General features: G+C 40.5%; 1 protein-coding gene across 1 annotated transcript in view; it reads left to right on the plus strand.

Annotated features, from left to right (window-relative positions):
- Grm7 (glutamate metabotropic receptor 7) overlaps positions 1 to 25,660 on the plus strand; it is a 567,359-nt gene that overhangs the window by 298,678 nt on the left and 243,021 nt on the right. Inside the window, exons 3-4 of the mRNA XM_042680057.1 lie at positions 9,350 to 9,491; positions 17,085 to 17,239. Of these exons, the coding sequence (XP_042535991.1) occupies positions 9,350 to 9,491; positions 17,085 to 17,239 (297 nt within the window). The remainder of the gene's footprint in view (positions 1 to 9,349; positions 9,492 to 17,084; positions 17,240 to 25,660) is intronic.

Genomic DNA, 25,660 nt, shown 5'->3' on the forward strand with positions numbered 1-25,660 from the left:
TCAAGGTTAGCACTCTACCACTTGAGCCACAGTACCACTTCTGGTTTTCTGGGTGATTTCTTGGAGATAAGAGTCTCAAAGACTTTCCTGCCCAGGCTGGCTTTGAACCACGATCCTCAGATCTCAGCCTGAGTAGTTAGGATTACAGAGACGTGAGCCACTGGCACCTGGCATGTGTTATATTCTTAACATATTATATTAAAGGTTGAACTTCTGATTGAGTAGTCAATGTTTTATATGATCACATCTCAAAGGCAATTCAGGATAACTGGTAAACCTACGATTCCTGTAATTTTTCACTTATTCTCCACTGGGTAGAAATTGTACAAAATCTACAAATATTCCCTCCTTTACATCCTTTTCTTATGGGTGTTGCTCTGATGCTAACCTGGAACTCTATCAGAAGCAATTGATTTGCAGACCCAGCTACTTCAAAAGCATTGAGTTCATTTATATGCATAAAACATAGCTTTTATTTCTTTTGCTAAAGTCTCAATAACCCTTTGAATATGCAATGACAAAGGTGAGCATAATGCTTTATTGTCTGTCATTCTTCTAAATTTTTCTTTTGATAATTCCAAACATAAATCCCTGAAAGCTGCTCATGTTTTATTTCAACTATGCAGGTCTCCTCCTAGGATCTGAGGTTCTCTGCATGAATATCTCTTCCATTTTCTTTTCAAGTCTGTTGTAAGCTGCCGACCACATACATATTGAGGTCATTAAGGGGGTAATTTCATTTATCTTTTGAATGTATGTGTTTCATTTCTTTTATAAAACACATCAACAATTTCCCATGGAAGGCATATATATTTGGAAATTATTTATTAGGAAAAACAACTTCATTTAGTATTAGCAGCACCTTTATAAGATGGACCTAGATTTATCAAGTGTTAACACTGGAGAAGTTTCTTGAGAAATCTTCAAAACTGAGTCTGCTTCCTGAGGCCTAGACATAGATTACTTGCCAGGTTGATCATGTTGGAAAGGGGTAAATCAGGCTCATTTTCTGATTACCTTTATTTAGGAAGCTCACAACTATTTTGCAAATCTGAGTCCTAATTGTTTCAGACTTTAATGCAAGGAATCCTTGAGTTCTAAGTGTAGAATGTCTAAGCTTTCTGGATTCTTCCAGTTCTAGGCATCTAGTAGAAAATCTCTAGGGAGCTCATGCAAAAAGTGAACAGGACTTCTATGAAGGCAAGTCATTAGAGGGGAGATGGAAGATTCAAAGGTCTTAACCCATCCTACAGGCTTGGAAACCTGATGAACTCTGTACCTCACCCAACCCATCTTTCAGGACTTGGCAAGGCTTTGTGTGCAACCAATCGTGTTGATCTGGAGAGAAAGATTATAATGTTAACATGAATGCTCCTCTGTTGTACTTGCAGAAGCATTCACTGGTATATAGCCTTAAACATCGCACTCCTCCTGGAGGAAAGAGATGAATTGTTTGTGGACTCTGTGGAAATGATGAGAATGACACAGTTCTAGTCATTAAATGTGGATTCATTTGCTTCCACTTCTTTGGTTTAAGGCATAACACACTGATAGATAGCAAGGTTTCCTTAAAAATGACAAATGCTCAAACTCCTTAAAGATGGTTTTTATTGATATTTGTAGTCCTTAGCAGAGGTGATAGTTTCCTGAGAGATTGATATGTCTTAGCAAAGAAGCTAAGGGGAAGAGAGCAGAGAGATGCAAGGGGAAAAAACACTGAAAAATTGAATTTTGAAAGCTCAATATTGAATTTTGAAGCTCATGAATTCAAGGCAACCAATCATATTATCTTTCTAATTTGGATAGTCAAGCAAGCTTTCATCCAAAGTCATGATTTAATTCCATGAATGAAATGCTTTCTTTATACTTATATATAACACTGAATTCTGGGTATTTAAAACATTTCATCTCCCAAACACAACAAGCACAAATACCTCAGTATAAATTATCCTTGTTTCTTTCAAAAGGATGGAACACCAACCAATTCCTTCTCTAAGGATATCTTTGACTGGAGGTGTTGAGTTAAAATATTAGGCCTTGATTCATTAAGTAAAAACATTTCACTATAAAAGAGTTTAAAAAACATACCTATCATTCAGGGACTTGGATTGCCTAGAAGGAAAAGAGGTGTTACAAACATCCAATTAATTCTGTGTTATTGATCCATGAGGAGAAAGGTGGTAGAGAAAAGAATGAAGGATGGAAGGTGAAAGAAATCCCATCAGAGCTGGTGCGAAAATACCTCTAGATTGAGGATCAAGAGTTCTTAGTACTGAATTGAGCTATCTAAAATTGGACAAATAAACTTAATTTCCAAGGTCTACCCACCTCGTATAGAAAGTGAACCAGTACCCCCAGTTCTGGCAAACTTTTAATTCTTGGTGGTATTCAAGTAAAATTGGAGAGCCAATTGGAGAAGTAGCTCCATGGTAGAATTTCATGTTAGGCAGACTTATAGCTCTGGTGGGTTCAGTGCCCATCACCGCCTTACCAAATAATTATAATCAAGCTATTAAAAATCTTTTAGAATCAATAAAAACAGTTACCATGGGAGAAGGAAAGCATTACGTCAGTAAAATAAAGAGCTTGCTAGCTCATTCTTGAAAAGGAAGGTAGACATTTAGAAACTTCCTGCAGTATAGTACTAGAAGAAATGTACACATAGATGATAAGACAATTCATTCACAAAAGTAAGAGCCAGTCTTTAGTACCTCTTCCAAAGCCCACACAGACATGATTCCATTGTCTCCTAATTTTCAAGATTAAAAAGGTATCCTAGGATGGCATGAACTATTTCACTTACACCATCAAGAAGGAGTGGATTAAAAGCAAAATGGTAGTTTGGAAATTCCAGCCATGTTTCAGATATAGAAATTGACCTCCTTTCCAGTATGTAGGGGCACACTCTTCCACCAGATGTGCCTAGTAACAGATGACAATTGGATTTGACTGCTGAGGGTAGTGAACCCACAGGAAATAAAAACAGTCATTGCTTTTTTAAAAAAAATAATAAAACATAGGTAACTTAGTTCTCATTGAGGGAAAGGAACGGCTTGCCTACCAAACGCTTCCTGAATCACAGTACATTCTTGATTAACACACTCACAACCTGCTAAGATACCAGCTGTTGAAAAGAACTTGACAGTCCCAACAGGGAATTTGGTTATAAATTAAGCTCAGAGGGTTTCCAGAGGCCAGCTCCATCTTGAAAGGGAATTTGAAGAAGGAAAATTATCCTACTGAGATGTACTCCTGTGCCAGGGTGTGGGGTGTTTTACTTGGATTTCTAAATCCCAGTAACTCCTGGCGCTCTTGAAATACGGCAGTTTCTTAACACATTTGTTGAATGAATGAACTAGGACTATGGGAATCAGCTTAGTGTTACATCACAAAGTAAAAGCATATCACAGCAAGAATTATCACTGCTTAAAGTCAGTCTGAGCTCTGATGCTGAGTTGGTTAATTTTTTTTTGGGGGGGGGTCTTTCTCTGTGGGATGGGAGAGTTGTGCTAAATATTCGTTTAGTCCTTAGGATATAAGGTCAAATCCGTTAGAACACAGAGACCTGTGTCTCAAAATTGTTTTAAACTCGGACAGGTACTACAGCCGAATGCAAATGCCTCTCAGGCCAAACCATGACACTGACATTGATCAGCATGTTTAAGCAGACTTGCAAGCCAACATTTCTTGGCTGAGAGATGGAATGAAGGAACTATGTTTTTGCACAAATAAATAGTGTCTCAGTTCTGCTCTGAATGAGAGGTGTAGTCCTTCCTGGCAGTGTACAAGCAAGAAGCTGCTTTGTTTTATTTTGTTTTAATCAAATTCTGTGGTTTATTTCACAAAGTTTCATGCAATGTGACCCCAACTCATTTATCCATGCTCTGTATAATGAATGCTTTCTATAATCTCCCTTCTGATCATTTTGTGGGGTTTTCCTCCCTCCCTCCCTCTCTTCTTTTTCCCTCCTTTCCCTCCCTCCCGCTCTCCCTTCCTCCTTTCCTTCCTTCCTTCCTTCCTTTCTTCCATCCTTCCTTCCTTCCTTCCTTCCTTCCTTCTTGTCCTTCCTTCCTTCCTTCCTTCCTTCCTTCCTTCCTTCCTTCCTTCCTTCTTGTCCTTCCTTCCCTTCCTTCCTTCCTTCCTTCCTTCCTTCCTTCCTTCCTTCCTTCCTTCCTTCCTTCCTTCTTTCCTTTCTTTTCTTCTTGTAATCCAAAAGGAGTCCATATGGATATTTCAAAGAGCATGAAGAATTAGCAACTAATGTAGATATAGAATCATAAACTGCTAACTCTCCGGTTTCCATCAAAACTCTTTGCTTACCCCTCTCCTTACCCCAGGTTCTGTTTCCAGTGTCTGTGTGACTACTTCCACCCTTCTGCCTTGGTGTCTTCCGTCTACCCACAGATCTATGCAGGTACCAGCTTCATGTTTTCCCTCTTCATTTGCATTGTGGATCATAGTTCCTTGGATCTCTTGCTCTGTAATCTTTTTGACTTAGCTTCCACATTCAGGAACTTTCTCTCCTTTCTGTGCTGCTGTAGGAATTCTCTGCCCGCAAAGATGATTCGGTATTAAGTTTGTCTAAAAGAAAACTGTCTATAGGTAGTTTACATGGAAAGGTGTTCTTTGCTCCCCTATCAGGAAGTATCTAACTGCTGACACTGCTGTCTCTGCTTAGGTAAAGCCTGATGCCAAGACTCATTTTCTCCATCTTGGTGACTCTTTGGTTTTGGGGAGTCAGTTTCCATCCTTTTACGTGTGACCTAGTCATACCTAGAGGAGGCTAATGGCTCCAGGTATCAAATGGAGGAAAAACCATGCCTACTTTTCCCTTTCTCCCTTTCTCTTTCTTTCTAAGACAGCAGAAGCTAAAACTTCCAGAACCATTTACTGCAAGTTTCTGACCTACTCATGTACCTCACAACTATTCCTACACATAACAGAGTCTGAGATGCACACACCTGGCCCCTGGTATGATCAGTGACAATCTGTTAGTCCACACCTCAGCACCCTACGCCTAGCCAGGAAACTAACTGGCAACAACAAGCTAATGGTTGGGCAATTTCATTCACAATGACCTTTCCTTTCCAAACGGACCTTTCCCATCCGTAGGATTCTTCTTTCACAGATGGGAAACATGCCACCTGAGGTTGAATTCCTTCCATACAAGCCTTGAGTTATTCCTCTGCGAAGGTGTGATATCTGTCATGACCCCTCACGTGCTATTGAGCCTCCTCTCCTATTAATTTTGGGAGTATCTGTGGACAAGAGCACTATTTTGGTGAAGTGTTGGAAATCAAAACCTGAGTATGAATCCTAAATTTGGGGTGAGTGCCTATTTCATCCTGCCTTGTGGAATGGGATGAACATTTGAATGCATTAGGGAATCAAAGCACTGGAAATGGCTTTTGACATGTGGCCTGAACTCAGTGACACCAATTCTCCAGCTTTGGTTAATACCACTCTTGAGCAATTTGGATCCATGTTTCCTTGTTATTCTAAAGGTTCTTTGGATGACATATATTATTACTTCAAACAAGCTTGCAGAATCTTGTACATAGTAATCACAGTATTTGCGAGGTTGATGAGCAGACCTAAATAAGAGGCAGCTCAGTGTTGGGGCAGCAGCTTTTTTCAGGAGGGAGCGGCACACTGTGAATCACTTCGTTTTTGCCTCTGCTTTCAAGATGATCAGGGACCCATACTCACCTGAGAGCGAGAAGTGTTCTCATTGTGAACCATCTGACTCCTGAGATTCCGTCGTGCTGTTTATGCATTGTCCCCTTCCACTGCCAGACAGAAAACTGACCAGTATTCAGCTCCAAATCAAGAGGCAGATTGATTTCTGGGACTCAGATTCTTTGCCTTACCATATCAGCTTGTATCTCCTCAAGCCACTGAAAAGAGACTTTCTCCGTCAGGGCCAAGGTGCCTGAAAGGAATAGTCTTGGCTGTGATATGTTTCTTTGCTTGTGCCATCTCTGATGAAACCCTCTCTTCCCCAAGCATGTGCTCCACAGGTATGTGAGTTAATTGGTACCAAGTGGTACAAACTCCAAGTATATTATAGACATAAAGAAAATACACTTTAAAAGTTAAGGACTGTCTAGCCCGTACCATTGGCTCATGTCTGAAATCCTAGCTACTCAGGAGGCCAAGCTCTGAGGATCACAGTTTAAAGCTAGCCTGAGCAGAAAAGTCCATGAGAGACTAACCTCCAATTAAAAAGCAAAGGGCAGAAATGGAGATGTGGATCAAGTGGTAGAACAACAGCTTTGAGTCAGAAAGCTGAAGGACAACAACTAGACTTTGAGTCCAGGTCCCAGTACCAGTACACACACACACACACACATACACACACACTCACACTCATTTACACATTCACACTCATTCACTTCTCTTCCTCTGTTTTTCCAAGCTTTCTTTTCCCATCTTTTACCTTTATGAACATGTTCCTTCCCATTATATATTAATCACCCATTTCTCTCTTCTGCTCATTGATTGGTTTTGCTCACCTGTGGGCCATTCCATGAAAAGGTCTGGCCATCTCCTGGAGGCATAAAACTCCATGCATCAGTTCCACCAGTGTGGGCCGGTAAGCCCTCAGACGGAGAGTGTGTCCGCCTCTCCACTATTCACATTGCCAAATGGAGTTTGCTCTCATTTGCTTAATCGCTCAGCTGTAATTGAATCCTGATGGGAAGCTGGCCTTCCATCCAAAGTGATTCTGATTTTCCTACTGAGAAGGTGGTAAAGTTGCTTTGCTGTGTTTTGTTTTTCTCTCCAGCAGCCCCAGGACAGTTTGCAGATGGTTTCATTCATCCTTCCCTCCTGTCTAAAGACTTCCAGACTCGGAGGAATTACAGTGTGGAGCTAGTAGTAGCCATTGCCTGGAGACACCATTGCCCCCCCCCCCCACCGGTTCTGTCTCTATCGCCATGATCACCGCATAGTTTATAACAAAGCCTAATGATCCATCCCCTCCCTCCTCCCTTTCTCACCTTTATGGCTCCTCCAGAAGTTGGCCAGACTCTCAGTGCATAAAACCTGCCCCTTCCTACAGCAGATATGATGGTGCCTAGGAACATTGATCAGAATCGACTCCCCTTGGCTACTGGCTGCATCTTCATTCTCCTGTGGCATGGTTTGCAAAGACTGGTCCTCAGAGAAACAATGTGTACAACATCCCTTGGGAATGTGTGTATATGTGTGTGGGGTGGGGGGGGGTGTCCATGCTTTGCTTTTTCACTCAAAGCTTCCTCTTCTACCACTTGAGCCATGCCTCCACTTGTGGCTTTTAGCAGATAAGTGTCCTTATAGACTTGCCTGCCTGGGCTGGCTTCAAACAGCAATCATCTTAACCTCCTGAGTAGCTAGGATAACAGGAGGGGGCCAGCAGCACCTGGATCACCTGGGAACATGTTAAAACACTCACATTGGGTGTTTGGTTCTAACCCATGATACTTGTATCCATTCAACCCCTAACAGCTATGCTAGGAAGGAAAGATATTCCCTCAAAGGAAAGAAAGGCATATGTTCAAACCATAGAGTGATGGATGTGCGTTTTGTGGGGAGATACTTGAAGGTAATGTAAATGCTAAGGTTTGAATCATTATCACAATGTTTTAGTGATAGAATATGGTTTCCCTTATCTCCTCCAGACTTCCAATTTGGAAACATCCTGCAAGCAAATTTCTAATCTCTTTTCTCACGTGTTCACGTGTGCATCCTGGCATTTATTTGCAGTGGTAGAGGTTCATAGATTGCCGGATAGATTCTTTGGATAATAATTCACTGGTATCATTTTACTGTCCATAGTGAATCACTTCTTGTATCTGTAGGGGTTTTGTTTCTTTTTTTTCTCCAGACACTTACTTCTTGCTTCTTGACACTGAATGATGATCCAGGCTGAATCTTGTCTGAGCCTTGCTCTAGTCTTAGAACAAACCATGTTTCAGGAGAGACATTGTTCTCATTGTTGAAAGGTGGTAGAGCAAAGCCAACAACCAGGTCTAGCCATGCTTAGTGCCATGTGTGTCACAGAATCTACCTCCTCTCTGAGGAGAATGCTAGCTGATAGAAACTAAGATAGGTGAGCACTTTTCTTCACTACAAAACGTGGAATCATTTGTCATTGTATGGATGGTTCTAGCAATGTCAGTTGGGTCAGTGGAGTGATGTACGTGTTAGACGTACATGTTTTGGGAGCCTCAGAGAAGACTTTGTGCACATTAGTAGTTGAAAGCCAACTGTGTAGGCAAAACCTCATAGAGATAAAAGTGTTCATGGAGGTTTAATTCGGGGAGAGGTTAGAGTTTATAGTTTTCTGTTGTGGAAGCCTAGCAACACCCACCCAGTTGGCTGTACACTAGACATACAATCATTCACTACAGATATGCCCAAGTTCCTTACAGAGACAGAAAAGCATTCCTCTTGTTTCTACCTCTAATCCATCTTTCCTTTGAATGATCAATATAATTTTTCCCACAAATTCATTGTCTACTCTTTTTCTACATCAGCCTGCCTACCTGCCTTCCTTCCTTCTTTCCTTCCTTCCTTCTTTCCTTTCTTTTGGCCTTCCCTTCCTTCCCTCTCTACCCTCCCCTTCCTTCCCTCCTTTTTCTTTTTTGTGTACTGGTTCTGGTGTTTCCATTTAAGAGCATCACACTCTCTCTGCACATGTCTATTCAAGGTGGTGTTCTACCACTTTATCCATAATTCTACATTTAGGTTTTCTCTGGTTAATTGAAGATAAGCGTCTCATGGACTTTTCTGCCTGGGCTGGCTTCAATCCACAATCCTCAGATCTCAGATTCTTTGAGTAGCTAGAATTACAGACATAAGCTGTCTGTGCCTGGCTACATCGGTAGTTCTTAACGTGGGTGATGCCAATTACCAGATCCAGGGGCCACACTACTCAGGAAAATCTAGAATAAGATGAAGCCCACCTATTGATTTGTGGAGGGCTACATATTTTCCCAACTTGAGATTCATGTCAGAAATACCAGGATGACTCTGAGAAGTATAAAGCCCAAAGGTCCGTTGGCTGCTCCCTTTCCCTGACCCAGCATGGCAACCGTACATACTTGCCATTGTTTTCCAGAGGATTAAATAAAATAACACAGGTAAACCATGTAACAGCCTGGGCCCATAGAGTGTAGTTAGTTAATAAAGGTTTGGTTTACAAAATAAATGATTTATAAAAGTGTCTGTTCTAGCCTCGACCCTGGTGGCTCACTACAGACTACGCAGAATTTGAACCTCCTGCATCTCCCAACTACTTGCCCCGGTTTCTTTGATGACTGATGTGGGAACTCCATTGACATTCTGCTTTTCTTTTCTTGAACAGGTGGGCTCTGCATTGCCCAGTCGGTGAAAATCCCCCAAGAGCGCAAAGACAGGACCATTGACTTTGATAGAATTATCAAACAGCTCCTGGACACCCCCAACTCCAGGGCCGTCGTCATTTTTGCCAACGATGAGGATATAAAGTAAGGATGACTGCAACAGTTCCTTAGGGTGTGCATGGGATCAAGACCCTGGCGGTGAAGGGGAAAAGATAACATCAGAGCAAAGCTCTCTATTGCCACACGGGGAGTTATGATCAACACAGAAGTGGCAGTGTATTGCTGGTCCTGTACTCTCTTGGATCAGAAAAACATGTGTTCAAATACCGGCAAAATGAAACAAAGATTGTGACGGGCGCAGGTGGCTCAGACCTGTCATCCTAGCTATTCAAGAGGCTGGCATCCAGATGAGGAAGGTCCAAAGCCAGCCAGGGGAAGAAAACCCCATGAGAGTCCATCTCCAAAATAGCCAGCAAAAAGACAGGCTGGAGGTGTGACTCCGACGGTAGAGTACCAACAAGCCAGAGGGGCCTGAGTTCAAATTCCATTGCCATCTACAAGCAAACACTAGCTCTTTTAAATCTCAGTTTTATTAAAAACCATACCCAGTGATAGTGTGATTTGATCTAAAGAATGCCTCCTAAAAAATGTAAAAGAAAAAAAGTCTCACAATCCTTGCTAATGTCTTAAACTTTTTGTGCTAGAGACAAAAGAGTCACGCCTCTGTGTCCTCCAGTCTACTTGTCTTGTCCTTTTCCTCACAGTGATCTCCCTCAGACACAAAGATCCACTCACAATCTTGACTTCCTTTCTCCCTAGTGCTTTCGCAGGCAGCCAAACCACACTGTACTAGCCGACAAGCACACTCCTCCGATTCTCACTACCGGTCTGGCCTACCACCTTCCTTCCTTCCTTCCTTCCTCCCTCTTTCTCTTCCTTTTTCTTCTTTCCTTCTTTCAAGCAGTAGAAGCAAGTGGGCTCAGGATTTTACCTTTGCTAGGCAGGCACTCTGCCGCTTGATCCATACCTTCAGTCTTCATATTTTTGAGACAGTCTCACTTTTAGCCCCCAAAAGTCCTGGACTGTGATCCTCCTATTTCTGCTTCCTGTTATTGCTGGGATGGATGAAGAACGTGCATTACCATTACCACATTCATTCTGTTGAGATGGGATCTTGTGGACTTTTAGCCTGAGCTACCCTGGGACTTCGATCTTCCGGATCACAGCCTCCCAGTAGCCTGGTTGACAAATCACGCACCTAGCCCACCTATTACCTGAGTCTGCCTCTCCTAAACGTTTTCCCTGGCTGGGATCAAGCCAATCTCTACCTTGTGCTTAGTTAGGTTGACAGGCATGAGCCACCAGTGTCCAGCTCAGAATCTTTATCTCTGTTGAATTAGAGTTAGTGACATATGATTAAAAAGTTAACAAGTACACTTTGTAAGTGTCCTGTTAAAGTGCATGTCTTCCATCCTGTCCACTTGCTGATAACTTTTCCCCTTCAGGTAGCATGGCCCCATTATCACTTTCTTGGGTATATTTTCCCCCCTGGGGACATTCTGTGTTTGCTTCTTCTTTCCTATCTTCACATATGATGAACATTCTTTCATGTGTCCACTCCACCTGACTTGGCACTACTCGGTACTTTTACCACAGAGGCCCTGAATGTCTGCACTGATGGGCTACTTCAGCCTTTTGAATGGCCATGCAGATCTCCATTTTAAATATGGACTGTAATTTATCCAACAGCTCCCTTGTCAAATGGCAATAAAATTTGATGATAAGCTTTTATAGTTAGGCATACTGCTGTAGTAAAGTTCCATTGCCATAAATATGCATGCACAAATGTAAACATGGACACACATAGTTGTGTCATTTAATTGTGTTGCATAAGACATAAATATATATTAACGCGATGCACATATATAGTATACAAATATAGTACTGAATATGTTTGTCTTAAAAGATCTTAGAAGACCAATTACAAGAAAGTACTAGGACAAAGATGTGCACATTCTTGAAAATTATGAATGTGTCTCCCAGAGACATACATACCACGTATGCAGTTTGTCCTTGACCAATATGGAAGAGTTGTGGTTTCAGTTTTTGTCCATCTTGAAATTCAAAGCCATGGGTCACTGAATTTGAAGATGAGAGTCTTTTGTATTTACTGAACCTGGGACTTGAACTCTGGCCCTGGGCACTGGCCCTGAGCTTCTTTTGCTCAAGGCAAGCATTCTACCACTTGAACCATAGAACCACTTCCAGCTTTTTTGAGTAGATTATTGGAGTTAAAAGTATTACAGAGTTTCCTGCCCAGGTTGGCTTTGAACCATGATCCTCAGATCTCAGCTTTCTGAGTAGTGAGGATTACAGGCGGGAGCCACTGGTGTTCGGCTGAGCATCCTTTATTGAGTAAAATCAAAAGACCTGGGCTATTGTTTGTTCTTACTCAGATTTTCCTTCTGTGGTTCTCACCAGCCTTCTACTCTTTTGTCTCTCTCTAATCTGTGCATTGCACAGAACACACCTGAATCCATCCATCACCCCAGTCTGAAGCTCTGATCGCAGGCACACAGGAGACAGTAATACAACATGTGTAATTGTCACTGTGTTCTGACACTTAGTCAAGCAATGTCTCTCCTTGCTCAAGTTCCTTCTGGAGACTGCCGACTCTTTGTAACTCAATTCCCCTATCAATGAGATGAAAATCCTCTCCCATTCTCCACAGGAATGTCTGGTCTTGTTCTACCTTCTGAATCTCAGAAGGCCCCAGGGAGGTCTGCTTCAGTCTCCAGCCTGGCAGGTCTTGGTGTCTTCTCTTCTGTCTACCTAGAATGCTTCTCCTTCCTGACATCTTCATTCCAACGCCACTTCTACTGACTAGTTTGCCAACGAAGCATTCTCTGAAGAATGTTGCTCTAGGAAATTCCTCGTACCAAAGCAACTCCTTAGTTTATGTCCATAGTGTAAATTTATATTATTGTTGACTTTATCATCTCTATCAGCCTTCTGCGTTACTCTGTAAAGCTTTAGTAGCTATCCTGGTGGTCAGCTTGTAATACACCTTTAATAAATGACATCAGATGAGTGACTTGGTCCAAGGTCTAGTTCTTAACAACTTAAATGTAAGCTTTTCTGAGTTTCATCAGTGATTTAAAATTTGGCTCTGCTTCACTATTCTTTCTACTACCTACCTATCTATCTATGGTATTTGGGGCCTTGTTTTTGCTTGGCAAGCATGGTACCACTTAAGCAACAACTCCAGTTTATGTTTGCTTTATTTGTCAGATAAAGTCTCACTATGGCCTGAGGCCAACCTTGGAATGTGATCCTCCTACATCTACCTACTGTATAGCTGAGATTATAAGTGTGTGCCATCCTGTTTGGTTTGTTTTTGTTCATGGAGTATTGTGAGGATTTTTTGCTTGAGTTTGCCTGTAACCATGGTCATTTCATCTCTGCTTGCCATGGAGCTGGGATTACACGTGTACCCCACCATGCCCTTACCTTATTTTTTAACATTTTACACATACCCAGGTGTCTACCTAAATTGTGTGGTGGATCTTTTAGTAGGCTCAAATTAAATCTCTTGTGAATTTTCCTCATCATATCTTTTGTCTCTCTATTGAAATTTACCTTCAGTGTCTCTTTTAATTAATTAATTAGTTTTAATTATTATTGTAAAGGTGATGTACAGAGAGGTTGCAGTTACATACGTCAGGTAATGGGTGGATTTCTTTCTGAACAGTGTCACCTCTTCCCTCGTTTTCACCCAGTTTTTCCTTCCCAACCTGCCTGCCCCCCCCCCACCCCCCCCCCCCGCTGGATCGTTCATTTTCAACATGTGTAGTGAGTATCATGGCTGCGTTTTGATGTCTCTTTTGTGTGTGCTTTTCTCTAGGGAAGTGACCACTCTTAGTATAAATTTGGTTCTTATGAAATGCTGATTCTGGGGGTTTTAGAATATTTTCTCTCACTCTATGTTTTAACAGTTTGTGAGATTTTATTGGCTTTTGTCCTCTAGGCTGTTTTCCCGCCGCACCCCAGATCAGCAGTAGGCTTCTTTCTTAATCCTTTCATAAATCCTTCTCATGTCTATTTTACGCCTTTGCTAAATATGGAATATACTGGAAAGATGTGCTCTCGCATTTATCTTTAAAACTCTGGCAGCGCATGAAAGATATACTTCAGATAGCTCTTGTGATTGTAGTCATTTTTACCTGCTGGTGCTGTGCCATCCTAATTCAGGATGAAAATTAAAGTGATCACACTGTTCTTAGGTTGGGGTACCTTGTGAGTGTCAGGGTACGGTGTGCCGTGACTCATGGCAGTGGTAGCAGTAGTGATTTCCGAGCTCCGTGATGAGTCAAGCGTATCTGTGTCTTCCAAAATGAGATGTTCAGAGAGTGAATGTCTGAGGAGTCCCGACAGCCTGCAGTGTTAACTGTGTCTCTTCTTTCGTAAGATTCATACAGTAGATTGAGAACTTTGAAATTTCCCAGAACATTAACTTCACATACTTTGTGAGACACTAGCAGGGAGAAGATATTAATACCTAGACTTTGATGTTACAGGCTTAATCAGCCATGAGTATTGATCATTTGGATTTTGCAAAAGAAGAAAATATTTACTAACACCATTCTGAGTATAAAAGTAGCACACACACACACACACACACACACACACACACACACACACACACACACCAACTGTATTGGAAACCTTTTTTTTAACATAACCTTACATTTAACATTATCTTTGGTTATCTAGAAAAAATTATGAATTAGAATAACCACGAACAATAATTTTAAACAGTCTAGTATAGATCCAGTATACTAAACACTCTGAAATAACCACTAAGAAAATACTGGTACAATCTCCATATAAGTTTTGTACATGTATAAGTTTAGCCCAATAAAATAAAGATCATATAGAATGCTACATGTAGCCTTTTGCAATTCATGGTAGAGGTTAATAATATTTTATACCTTACATTTTGTAAATGGTTTAGTTTTATTTAGCTGGTGACTAATCCAGAACTTTATGAAAACATGTTAAGATACAAACATATTTTGTGCCATTTATATCCATTTTGTGCTTAAATATTATATATATATATATATATATATATATATATATATGTAATTATGTTTCCTACTTTTTCCTGGAAATATCTCTTTGGAAATTCTCATTTAAAAAATTTGAACCAGTTAATAGACTTTTTTCTTTAATATTCTTTTATTCTTTCACTTGATTTTTCTGTCTCTGTTCATGTCTCTTTCATTCTTGGTTTATTTTTTCATATTCCTGAAGACATTATTTAGCAACTTTTAGAAAGAATAAATTGAGCTGGGTGCCAGTGGCTCATGCCTGCAATCCTAGCCACTCAGGAGGCTGAGATCTGAGGATCACACACAGTTCAAAGCCAACCCAGGCTTTGGAAAAGCCATGAAACTCTTATCTCCAATAAACCACCAGAAGTGGCACTATGGCTGAAGTGGTAGAGTGCTAGCCTTGAGCTGAAGAGCTGAGGGACAGTGCCCAGGCCCAGAGTTCAAGCCCCATGACCAACAACAACAACAAAAAGTAAATTGAAAGAAAATTTCTTTGTGTACTTAATGCATAAAAGTGTTTTTTTTCTAACTCCATTCTTAATTAACAAGTATTAAGGACTGATTTGACATTTACTTTTAAATAAATCTTACCTGGCATAACAATGATATACAACAAATACTAGTAGTGACTAATTAGAGAAGTGTGTGTGTGTGTGTGTGTGTGTGTGTGTGTGTGTGTGTGCCAGTATTGAGACTTTGACTTTCCACTCAACTTTATAACTCACAGATAGCGCTCTACAACTTGAGCCATGCATCAGGTTGGGCTTTTATGGAGTCTCTAAAATGTCTGTCCAGATTGATTTCAAACTATGATCCTTATATCTCAGTCTCCTGAGAAGCCTGAAGTGTTGGCATAAGCTCCCAGCCCCCAGCAGGCTTAAAGGACCCTTAAAACATGTGTGAAACTCTAACTGGGTATAGGAAAAAAATCTACAAGACTCACTGGGGACATAGAAATTCTCCTTGGGGCTCTTTATGGGTTGAAACATTAGAAATTTTAAGCTAAGAAATCGTTTTCCTTCAGAATTCTGGAGTTATTGCATGTATTATCCTTCATCCATTTTTTCCCCTTTTTGCTTCTGAGAGATTAATTTTCAAGTTCTCATTTCTCTGCACTATTATTTTTGCTCAAAAAGCTTTTAGAACATCCTTATTACTTCCAAATGACCATATTTTTTTTAATATGCTTTATCTTCTCCCCCTTTTTATATTGGTTATGTTTCTAGGTTAAATTTTATAATTCACATGGATATTTTTTTATAATTATGGATGGTTCTGGCAATTCACATTTGTACAAGGCCCATAAGACCTCTCTGCAGAAGCCTTATCAACTAATGGGGCTCTGGATGAACAGGCCAAGCATCAAGCTGGTCTTTCTATGTCAATATCTATGATCTTTTTGGCAGGAACTTTTCCAGAAAAATCACTCTCTTCCTTAAGCAGCATACCCATGGTTCTAGCATTCTATAATCTGCAGTTTAATATTTCCAAGAATGACTTCCCATTTCAATATTTAATATACTGGCCTCTACCCATTCCTTCCCTCCTCCCCATGTTTAGCACACTGTCTCTCATCTACCTTTTGTCCCTCGGGTGTCCACAATATTACTGTGTGTTCCTACAATTGTCTTCAGAAATTTCCATTCCATTTCCTGCCTAGAGGAGGAAGTATGGTCAGATTTTGCCTTTTCATATATAAGCACTTCTCCCATAGTTCACTTTGCACCTCTGCCTGCTATGAGCAAGTCTGGTAGTGTTACCCACCAAAGGAGTTTTAGATCTAAATTTCATGTGTTCTGAAAATGTCATTAGCTTTTATCTGTCTCCTGGCCTTCCAAAATATCATTTCAATAACTTTTCCATTAATAACTAATTTCCCTTTGTTTATTTCATTAACTTTCATCGTCCTTGCTGCTCACAAAATGTGTTTTTCCTCCATAAATAGGTTGAAATTTTTTTCATTTTTATCAGGGAATTCTGTTCATTTTTAATAACTAACTTAAATACTGTGGTTTATCTTGATATATTGCTTTCTAGAAATGATATTTAACAGTGGCTCTGAGTGATAGTACTTGTTTCTTCAGCTCCAAGCCAAAATTCATATAACAAAACCAAAAAATGCCTAATATAAAAGCAAATTTGGTATCTTCTCGAATTTCTATTTGTATCCTTTCTAAAGCATGTGAATATCCATCTCAGTTTTACGCCATTTGTCTTTCTTCATTTAATGTCCTATGCCTATTGTGCTCAAGATCCTTTGGCATTATTTTTGTGCAAGTACTAGGGCTTTAACTCAGGGTTTAAGAGCTGTCCTCTAGCTTTTTCTGCTCAAGGCTGAAAGTCTAACACATGAGCCACAGTTTTACATCTGGCTTTTGGGTGGTCCACTGGGGGTAAGAGTGTCATGTACTTTCTGGCCCAGGTTGGCTTTGAACAGCGATCCTCAGATCTCAGTCCTCTGAGTAACTAGGGTTATAATCATGAGCCACCATGGTTCAGCTACGCTTTGACATCTTGATTATTAGTTGCATGCTTTCTTGACTTCGACTTAGAACTCTGAGAATGCTCCTGCTCACACCTACCTTCCACCTTACTTACCTTATTGTGCTCCTTTTCCCAGGCAGATCCTCGCAGCAGCCAAAAGAGCCGATCAAGTGGGCCACTTCCTTTGGGTGGGATCAGACAGCTGGGGATCCAAAATAAACCCGCTGCACCAGCATGAGGACATCGCCGAGGGCGCCATCACCATCCAGCCCAAGCGAGCAACGGTGGAAGGTACATGGCCTGTCCAGTGGGATGTGTTCCTAGACTGGCAGCTTTTGGTTGGAGGCTAGAGGGTGTGTCTCTTTGCGGGGGGGGGGGGGTGATGTTTGTAGATAATATCTACAGAATCATGGCAACTTTTAGCCATGAAATCGAAAAAGATGCCAAGCACCTCGTCTGCGCTTTCCATTGACATTCCTGTTTTGTCAAGATCTTTTCTTTCATGATAATATCACAATTAGCCTCTATTCTTCCTTCTTGCTACAAGAGCTTTCCAAGAGAACATTACCATTAATAATAAGTGAAATATTAACACATCCAAGAGTGTGTGTAAGTACTCCGCATCTTTGCAGAGATTTTCCCTTTGTGATTTATCCTCTATTTTCTTAGCAGAAAACTACAAGGATCGTTTTTCCCTCTCCTCCCTGGAGTATTCTTCTATTGAGAGGCCTCTGATTACAGGCACCCCACTCTTCACAGAACCCCATATCAGCTAAGATCTCTAGGTCTTTGTTTCCTACTCTTTCTCATGTTTTTCTAATTTTTCCCCTTTCTTTCATTTTTCCTTCTTTGGTGATTAGAATTTATTCTCATCTTGCATTTAAAAAGAAGACTTATTACTGAAGTAAGACTCCATGTAAGGGGGGAGGGGATCAACTCCTCTCCTGACAACAGTTCTCCATCCCTTTCCTGATGAATCATGTCTCTATAGTTTTCCTAAAGCATGCTTTTGCAGGTTAAGTAGAACTCCATCCATTTACTCAAAAGGGATCAAATATTTGCATTTCTTTCTATTCTCTCTCCACTCCAATGTAATTAATTATTCTCCCCAGAAGGTAGAATGATGTGTGTTGGTTTTTATGAAACAAGTCAGGTTTTGGTTCTGCCTACTGCTGGTCCCTCTCTGTGTTATCTAAAAGAGATAAAGATCCCCTGAGTCACTTACGTGTACACCACAAGGCTTTGAATTATTTTCATTCCTTAATATAGAAGATTGCCTATCTTCCAGCACCGGCCAGTGTATTTGCAGAGGGATTGCAAGGGCAAAAGATAGTATTTTACTATCTCTACTCCTTTTCACTCAGAAATATGTATCTATTATATTCCTGGCTTTGTATTGGGACTCAAGAAAACAAAAGGATGGAGATTAAAATTTTCTCACCCTCCAAACACAGAGTTGTAAGAAGGAACACAGTGGTCGTTTCTGTGCAATGGCGATGTGGTGGTTGGAGAGACCACCTGAGGGGAAGCTGATGCATGAAGTAATGACGGAAAGCTAATGAGAAGGAAGACCACAAGGAGATGGTGAAAGAGGAACAAAATGACAGACACAGGGTGAGCTGCCAATAATTCATTATGCAGCATTGCCCAACACCCCGCCATCTTGAATTTATTCTACAGTGCCGTCTGTGGCCGTTGCATTCTATCTGAGATGAGGGCAGTAGTCTCTGTTCTTGCTTCCCAGCAGCCCACAGATGCTGCTCTATGACAATGCCTATAGTTAATTTGCCTCAGTGAAAATATGTCTGTAGGTGCCTTTGAACTCTGGCACTTGGTTCTTTGCCTATGGTTTGCAGATCCTCAAACAACTTGTTTAGGTGGTTGTATGTCAGAATGAGTGAGGCATTGCCAGCTACACCAGGACCTGGCATAAAATATGGCTGAAAACTAAGCCAAAGTTATATTGAGGAGAGTCTTGAAAGCCGTAAGATGAGTTTGTGTTTTCTTCTGCAATTGTTAAGAAGTAACCGAGAATGTTATGTGAAGTGGGCCCAGGAGGGGAGACCTGGAGGACTCCATATCAGGCTGAATGGTGACAGTTGGTATTTGGAAAGACAGAACATTGAAATGTCTATTGTAGTCCTCTCATCTTAAGCTTGAGGTACTATGTGGACATGATGCCTGTATTCTATGTTTACTTAATTCCAGGACTATGGGATTGTAGGAAATCACTCATTTTCTCTAGGGCTTTAAAAATACTCAAGAGAAAAATGCTACCGTCAGGTATATATAGGGACACACAACTTTACAGAGCCACAATAAGAACAGTCTAAAAAGGAAAAATGGAAATAGGTATGGAAAAGATGAAATAAAGAAGTGTTATTAGAAAAGCAATGGTCGAATGTAACAGAACAGTAAACGTTTGTGTAGAATTTTCTGCTCCTACTCAGAGAAGAGTGGAGAGGTCCTTTCGGAGAAAGGGCCATTGCTTTTCTCTAGCCACATGGCCATTGTGGGTGATTACAAAAAGGATCCAGCATCTTCCTTTTCCCATCAGGTGGAACATTGCCCATGCAGCTCTATGAAGTTACAGTGCTGTGTCCCAGAAAGTGAAGTAAGAACTGTATTTGGTCATGCTGAGGCTTCTGATCAAAGCTATGGCATATCTTAAAAAAAAAAAAAAGAAATTAAACAAACTACAAATGGAATATCTTATGTCAAGGCAAGCAGGTTTTCTTATCTTGCCTAGAGTTTGTGTTTGTTTTATGTTTGCTGGTTTTTGTTGTTTGCTTGTTTGTGTTATTTGATTTTGTTGTTGTTGTTGTTTGTTGGCTCTGTCATTTCTTTTTCATGATGGACAAGTGTTCCCATTAGATTATTCCGGACTAGACGCATTCTGCAGTATTCAGAATATACACTTGTGTCTTTGCCCAAGCTAAACACCCAGATACAAGTAGTAAAAACCTAATTCGTCATCTACATTTTCACCCTGTACATTCGCATTCTGTACATGTTTTGCCAACAACTGGATTATTGGCTCACCTAACATAACAAATTGTTTGAGGCCAAAGTGCTCACAGGTGCAAAGCTTCTGTGAAAAGTAATCTTTTTAATCTCCTTGTATGGCTTTTATAACTGCTCTTGTTCTGAACTTATAGGGGAATAAAAGAGCTCTTGGTGTTTCCTAGCTACAAGTGTTGCTCCTCCTTATTTCAGTACCATGGTGATAGGATCCCAGGCAGGGAAGGATCAGCTGTGGTCTTACTGGCTGTCCAGCATTTGGGGGGGGGGGGGGCAGATTTAGGGCAAGTCTCCAGAACTTGGCAATTCTTCCATCTCCCTGGCCAAAACACTTCTGTAATTTTTAGTTTCTCTGTGTTTTGTGATGAGCCAAGCAATCCCTGGCATTTTCCTCACTTATGTATTGGCCTGTTAACTGAGATGCTGCATAAAATCCTGGGCAGCGCCTGGCTCTTCAGAGAAGAACATGTCCAAATTGCTTTCAATTCTTCGCCTCCAAAATGCCCTGTATCTAATAGAGTAGGCTGTCCTGGACATCATCCTCTTAGCCAACAAGGGTCATGGACCAGCATCTCCTCATCTTTGCCATTGTCATTAGCAACAGGAGCTAAATGTCATGGAGAGTGAATTTTCACATCACTCTCCTGGCCCTCCCGGTGGCTGATGACTTTGCAATGGGTCTCAGGAATGCTGGTTCGTGTGAAGAAATAGCCAAAACATAAAAATAAAATAAGGTCTAGACCCCACGTAAAAGGATTTTCTGGTTTGATTCAAGATGGAATGAATTCTTTGTTTTCCATACACCAGACATTTCAAAGCTGAAAAGGTCTGAGCTACAATAGTTCTGATTCCAAATTAGCTTTGCCCTTCTTCACCCTTTCTTGCCTACCTGAAGGGTTGTACGGACGTCCCAGAGTTGTGCTTGCTATCAGAAGAGAACACCAAGAATGAAAAGCTGGCTTGAACCTCAGTGCTACTTCTATGCAAGGCACACGTCTTTGAGACCAAACCCCCAGTGACTAAGGGAACAAGGAGCCACCATCTGCTCATGGAAGTGTGGTGTAGCAACAGTTTTCCTACGCAAGCAACAGGGGCCGTTAAACAGGATCTCATTCCTGTGACCAATGAAGATGGACTGTTGGTTCACCTTCTCAAATTCAACTTGTTTGAGAATGGAGCCTAATTTTGGAAGAAAAACTCCATAAAAGCAAAACAAAAGCCAGACCCAGTAAAAATAGTTTTAGTTGTCAAATTAAACAACAACAACAAAATAGTCATAGCTTCCTCCCAGGCCTCTAGACTCGTATGTGAGTTTATAAGCTGTGTATATTCTACGTACAAAAATAGATCTCAGTTTGTCCGGGCTCAGCCATGCTATGGTAATGGTCCAAATGTACAAAATGAGCAAACAAGCTTTTCCTCACCCTGGTAAAGTCTAATGTGGCTCTTTGTGACTTTTCAGGAGATCGGACAAAGACTCTAATAACTGTTCAATCTGGGTAATAGTGTCCAAAGCCTGGTTGGAGTAGGTTTAATAGAGAATGAGGGGGTCTTGATCATAGTTTATGTGTCACCCCACCAACCACCTCCAAAGTTCATGAGCTCAAAACAGACTTTTATGAATGACTGCTGAAGCCCCCTGGATCTTTTGAGTGTCTTCAGAGACTTTCCTATTCTCTGAAAGTGACAAGATGGTAATAAATAAATAAATAAAGGCTAAAGAAGAAAGCAATTCCTTCCAGAATAAGCTGATTTTGCCTATGAAGTCATGTCAAAACATACTGATAGAACAAAAGATTAAGAACTTACTGTAGTAGATATTTTGCTTTCTTCACATCGTAAGTTCTCTCATATATAGAAAATGAGCAGTTAGGATTTGTAATTGCTATTTACAGCTCTAGTCTTCTCTGATTATCTGTTGACCAGGGAGAGATATGTTATTGTGTGTCCTGTGTGTCCTGGGTTGATGAAAAATCTTCTACTAAGAAGAGTTGAGGAACTATGGAAAGAAAGGACCACAGATGAGCGTGAATTTCCAGGGACATGAATAAAATACATGAAATTAAGAAAGGGGATGTGAGAATTCAAGCCAAGGGATGGATGAAAACACAATGATATTAGTCAGCAAGAAGTTGCAGTAGAAAGAAAGGGAGCCCAGGAAGGGGAAATTGAACATGTGAAACTCTATAAATTGACCAAGAGCAGGGAAAGTCACAAACACCCGAAGCCTTAGCACTACAATACTCTACCACCTGTTGCCAAAACAAAGTGTTCTGAGATCTATCCACTACCGGCCTTCCTTCTTGTTTAGAACCATGTTTATTTACTCTCTTACCACAAGGACAAGGAAACTGTTCATTTCTCTTTACCACTTAAGAGAGTATTGACTTTTGCCTAGAAGAAGGCAGTTAATAACAAAATGGTGAGACAAAGCACAAAGGGTGAACCAATGCAACAGTGATACTCACAAGACACTACGTTGAAAATGAACTCTACAACTTCCAGAAGGGGGGAAGCCGGGGCAGGGAGGGAAAATAGGAGAAAAAGGAGAGGTGGGAAACAATATTTGACAAGAAATGTACGCATTGCCTTACTTATGTAACTGTAACCCCTCTGTACAACACCTTTACAGTAAAATTAAAATAAAAATTATTGTAAGGTAATGATAGATGACTAAAACAAAAAAAAAAGGCAGTTAAATAAAGACTGAAACTAAGTTTTCTCTCTTTCTTTCTCGAAGCAATATCCAATCTCAGGAGCCTACAAACTCTCCCATGAGTAGCAAAGTACTGCACTTAGTCTAGTAAATAGGTGTAAATAGTTTGGGTTGACTATGAATAATAAGGCACAAATGCTTGAGAACTGTTAAATCCAAGACTGAATATGATATGAAAGAAAGCAGTAGGGAGAATTTAAAGGTCCATTAAGTCGAGCCAAATAGTGGCTGGAAGAAAAGTGACCTATAAAAACTAGGCAGTTAGAAGGGCTTTGTTCTCTGCTCATTTGGAAAAGGGAGGGGGAAATATCCTTCTCAGGAAGAGATGTGTGCTATAGGTTAATTGAAATTTTCAGATGGAAATAACCTTCCTATAACTCTTAATTAGAAACTAATGTTAATCAATTGTATAAGGGAATTCTATACTCATAGTTTCTAAGGACTGTGTCTACTGTACTGTTTATAATTTGACTTAGAAAATTACTTTCCTAGCCAGATGCTGGTGGCTCATGCCTGTAACCCTAGCTACTCAGGAGGCTGAGATCTCAGGATCAAAGTTCAAAGCCTTTTATCTCCAATTAACCACCAGTAGCGCTGTGGCTCAAGTGGTAGAGCACTAGCCTTGAGCTGAAGAGCTGCCTTGAGCTGAAGAGCTGAGGGACAGCATGTAGGCCCAGAGTTCAAGCCCCATGACAGATCAAAAAAAAAAAAAAAAGAAAGAAAAAAATAAAGAAAAGAAAATTACTTTCCTTTCCTCTTAATGCAGCAACTTTTTTTGGGGGGGGGAGGTGGTCAGTTATGGGGCTTGAACTCTAGGCCTGAGCACTGTCCGCTTAAGGCTAGTGCTGGGCCACTTGAGCCACAGCACCACTTCTGGTTTTCAGGTGGTTAATTGGAGATAAGAGTCTCACGGACTCTCCTACCCAGGCTGGCTTTGGACTTTCCTACCCAGGCTGGCTTTGAACGGCGATCCTCAGATCTCAGCCTCCTGAGTATCTAGGATTACAGGCATGAGCCACGGGTGCCTGGCCTTAATGCAGCAACTTTTAAAACAATTATTAGTAAAAGATCTGATTACTGTTTTTTTGTGTCTGTTTGTCCTGGGGTTTGAATTCTATCCCTGAGCTTTTGTGCTCAAGGTTAACACTCTTTCTTGGAAGTTAACTAGAGATAAGCATCTCAGACTTTCCTGCCCAGACTGGCTTCAAACCATGATCCTCAGATCTCAGCCTCCTTGGTAGCTTGGATTTCAGGCATAATCCACTAGCACCTAGCTAATTATCACTATTACTATCTTTTGAGTCTGCACTTCAAAACGGAAGATTAGTTTTCCTTACTGAATTTTAAGTTGGGGCATACGATAGAAAAGGGCTCCCAAACTCTCATAGGTTGGTGCCTTCATTCAACATATCTTTACAAAATAAGTTGAGAATGCCTTGTAATTCTACTTTAGAAGTAAAGAAATAAGATGCTGCCCTATATTAAAGACTCTAAAGTCAAACAAAGTATATGAAGATATCACAATGTTAGAGATGAGTCAGGATAAGCCTTGGGCTGTCTGGATACTAGTAGGTACAGGTTTTCACTGATAAAAAGATGCATTGCTGAAATTGAGCTTTGAAGAAGAAATATCAGCTGACGTAGGAAAGAGGAAAAATGGAGGGGCTTATTCGGGTGGAAACAGAACTTTTGAAGGATGGAATGTACCATAAACACTCTCTCTCTCTTCCCTGTCAGCTTGCAGAGGGTAAGACAACTAGATGAGTGACAGAAAGACAAGAATTGCATTGTACAGATCCTGTGTCTGTATTTCCTGAGAGTCTGAAGGGAAAGGGAAGGATCCATAGCCTATTGTGTATTGGGTCTAGACTGAGATAGCAACCTAGGACTAGATGGATTATTCTTACATGCCTAATCAACTCTAGAATTTGTCTTAAGAGAATCAAAATCTGTACCATATAGCACACTGACTTGAAATTGGAATGAATTTCAGTTAGGACTAGCTTGGCCGAGGCTTCTAGTAAATTCTTACACAAAAGCTAACTAATTCCTTAAATTACCATGACTAAAGCAATACTAATTTTATTCAGTTTTTTCACTACTTACAATTTATATTCTGATTTAAAGGCCATGATTTTTCAAGCTTATTACCTTTGGTTATTGTGAGATTTTTTTCTAGAAGTGTGATTTGCATAGACCAAGATATGCACATTTTAAATGCACTACTCAGTGACTTCTTATATATGTATATATGAAGGTAATTACCAAAAATATGTCATCTCTTTTTTAACTCAGCTTATCACTGGGCTGAAAAACTCCATTTATATTCATAATAATGAGGATTTCTTATATCTACTTTCTTCTAATAAACTATCGGAGAGTTTTTTGGGCCATCCTTTTAAATATCTGCTTTATTTATTTATTCCATATACTTACTATTTACTGGAATGGAGTTTTTATTTTTTTTATTTTTATTTATTTATTTATTTTTTGGTTATGAGGCTTGAACTCTGGGCTTGGGCGGTATCCCTCAGCTCTTCAGCTCAAGGCAAGCACTCTACCACTTGAGCCACAGCGCCACTTCTGGTTTTCTGAGTGGTTTATTGGAGATAAGAGTCTCACAGAGTTTCCTGCCCAGGCTGGCTTTGAACCGTGATTCTCAGATCTCAGCCTCCTGAGTAGCTAGGATTACAGGCCTGTGCCACCAATGCCCGGCGAGTTTTTAATTTTTAAGGTAGAATTTAGGACTATGCTTGTGTTTTGATAAACAGAAATTTACTCTAAGGTCGCAAGCAATATTTATGAAACATATGTATAATAGAAAAATGTATATTTTTTGTTGCACAGCTAGAAAAGGAAGTATTGTGATTTGATGATGTCATCAAATTTAAATACGTTGTCCCATTTGTTTTTAAAATGTGAAAATATTTCCATCATTCAAGGGGAGTCCCCTGGTTCGGTTTTCTGTTTCCAAT

The sequence above is a fragment of the Dipodomys spectabilis genome, unplaced genomic scaffold, assembly GCF_019054845.1.
Source record: "Dipodomys spectabilis isolate Male_0828 unplaced genomic scaffold, ASM1905484v1 ptg000054l, whole genome shotgun sequence".
Lineage (NCBI taxonomy): Eukaryota > Metazoa > Chordata > Mammalia > Rodentia > Heteromyidae > Dipodomys > Dipodomys spectabilis.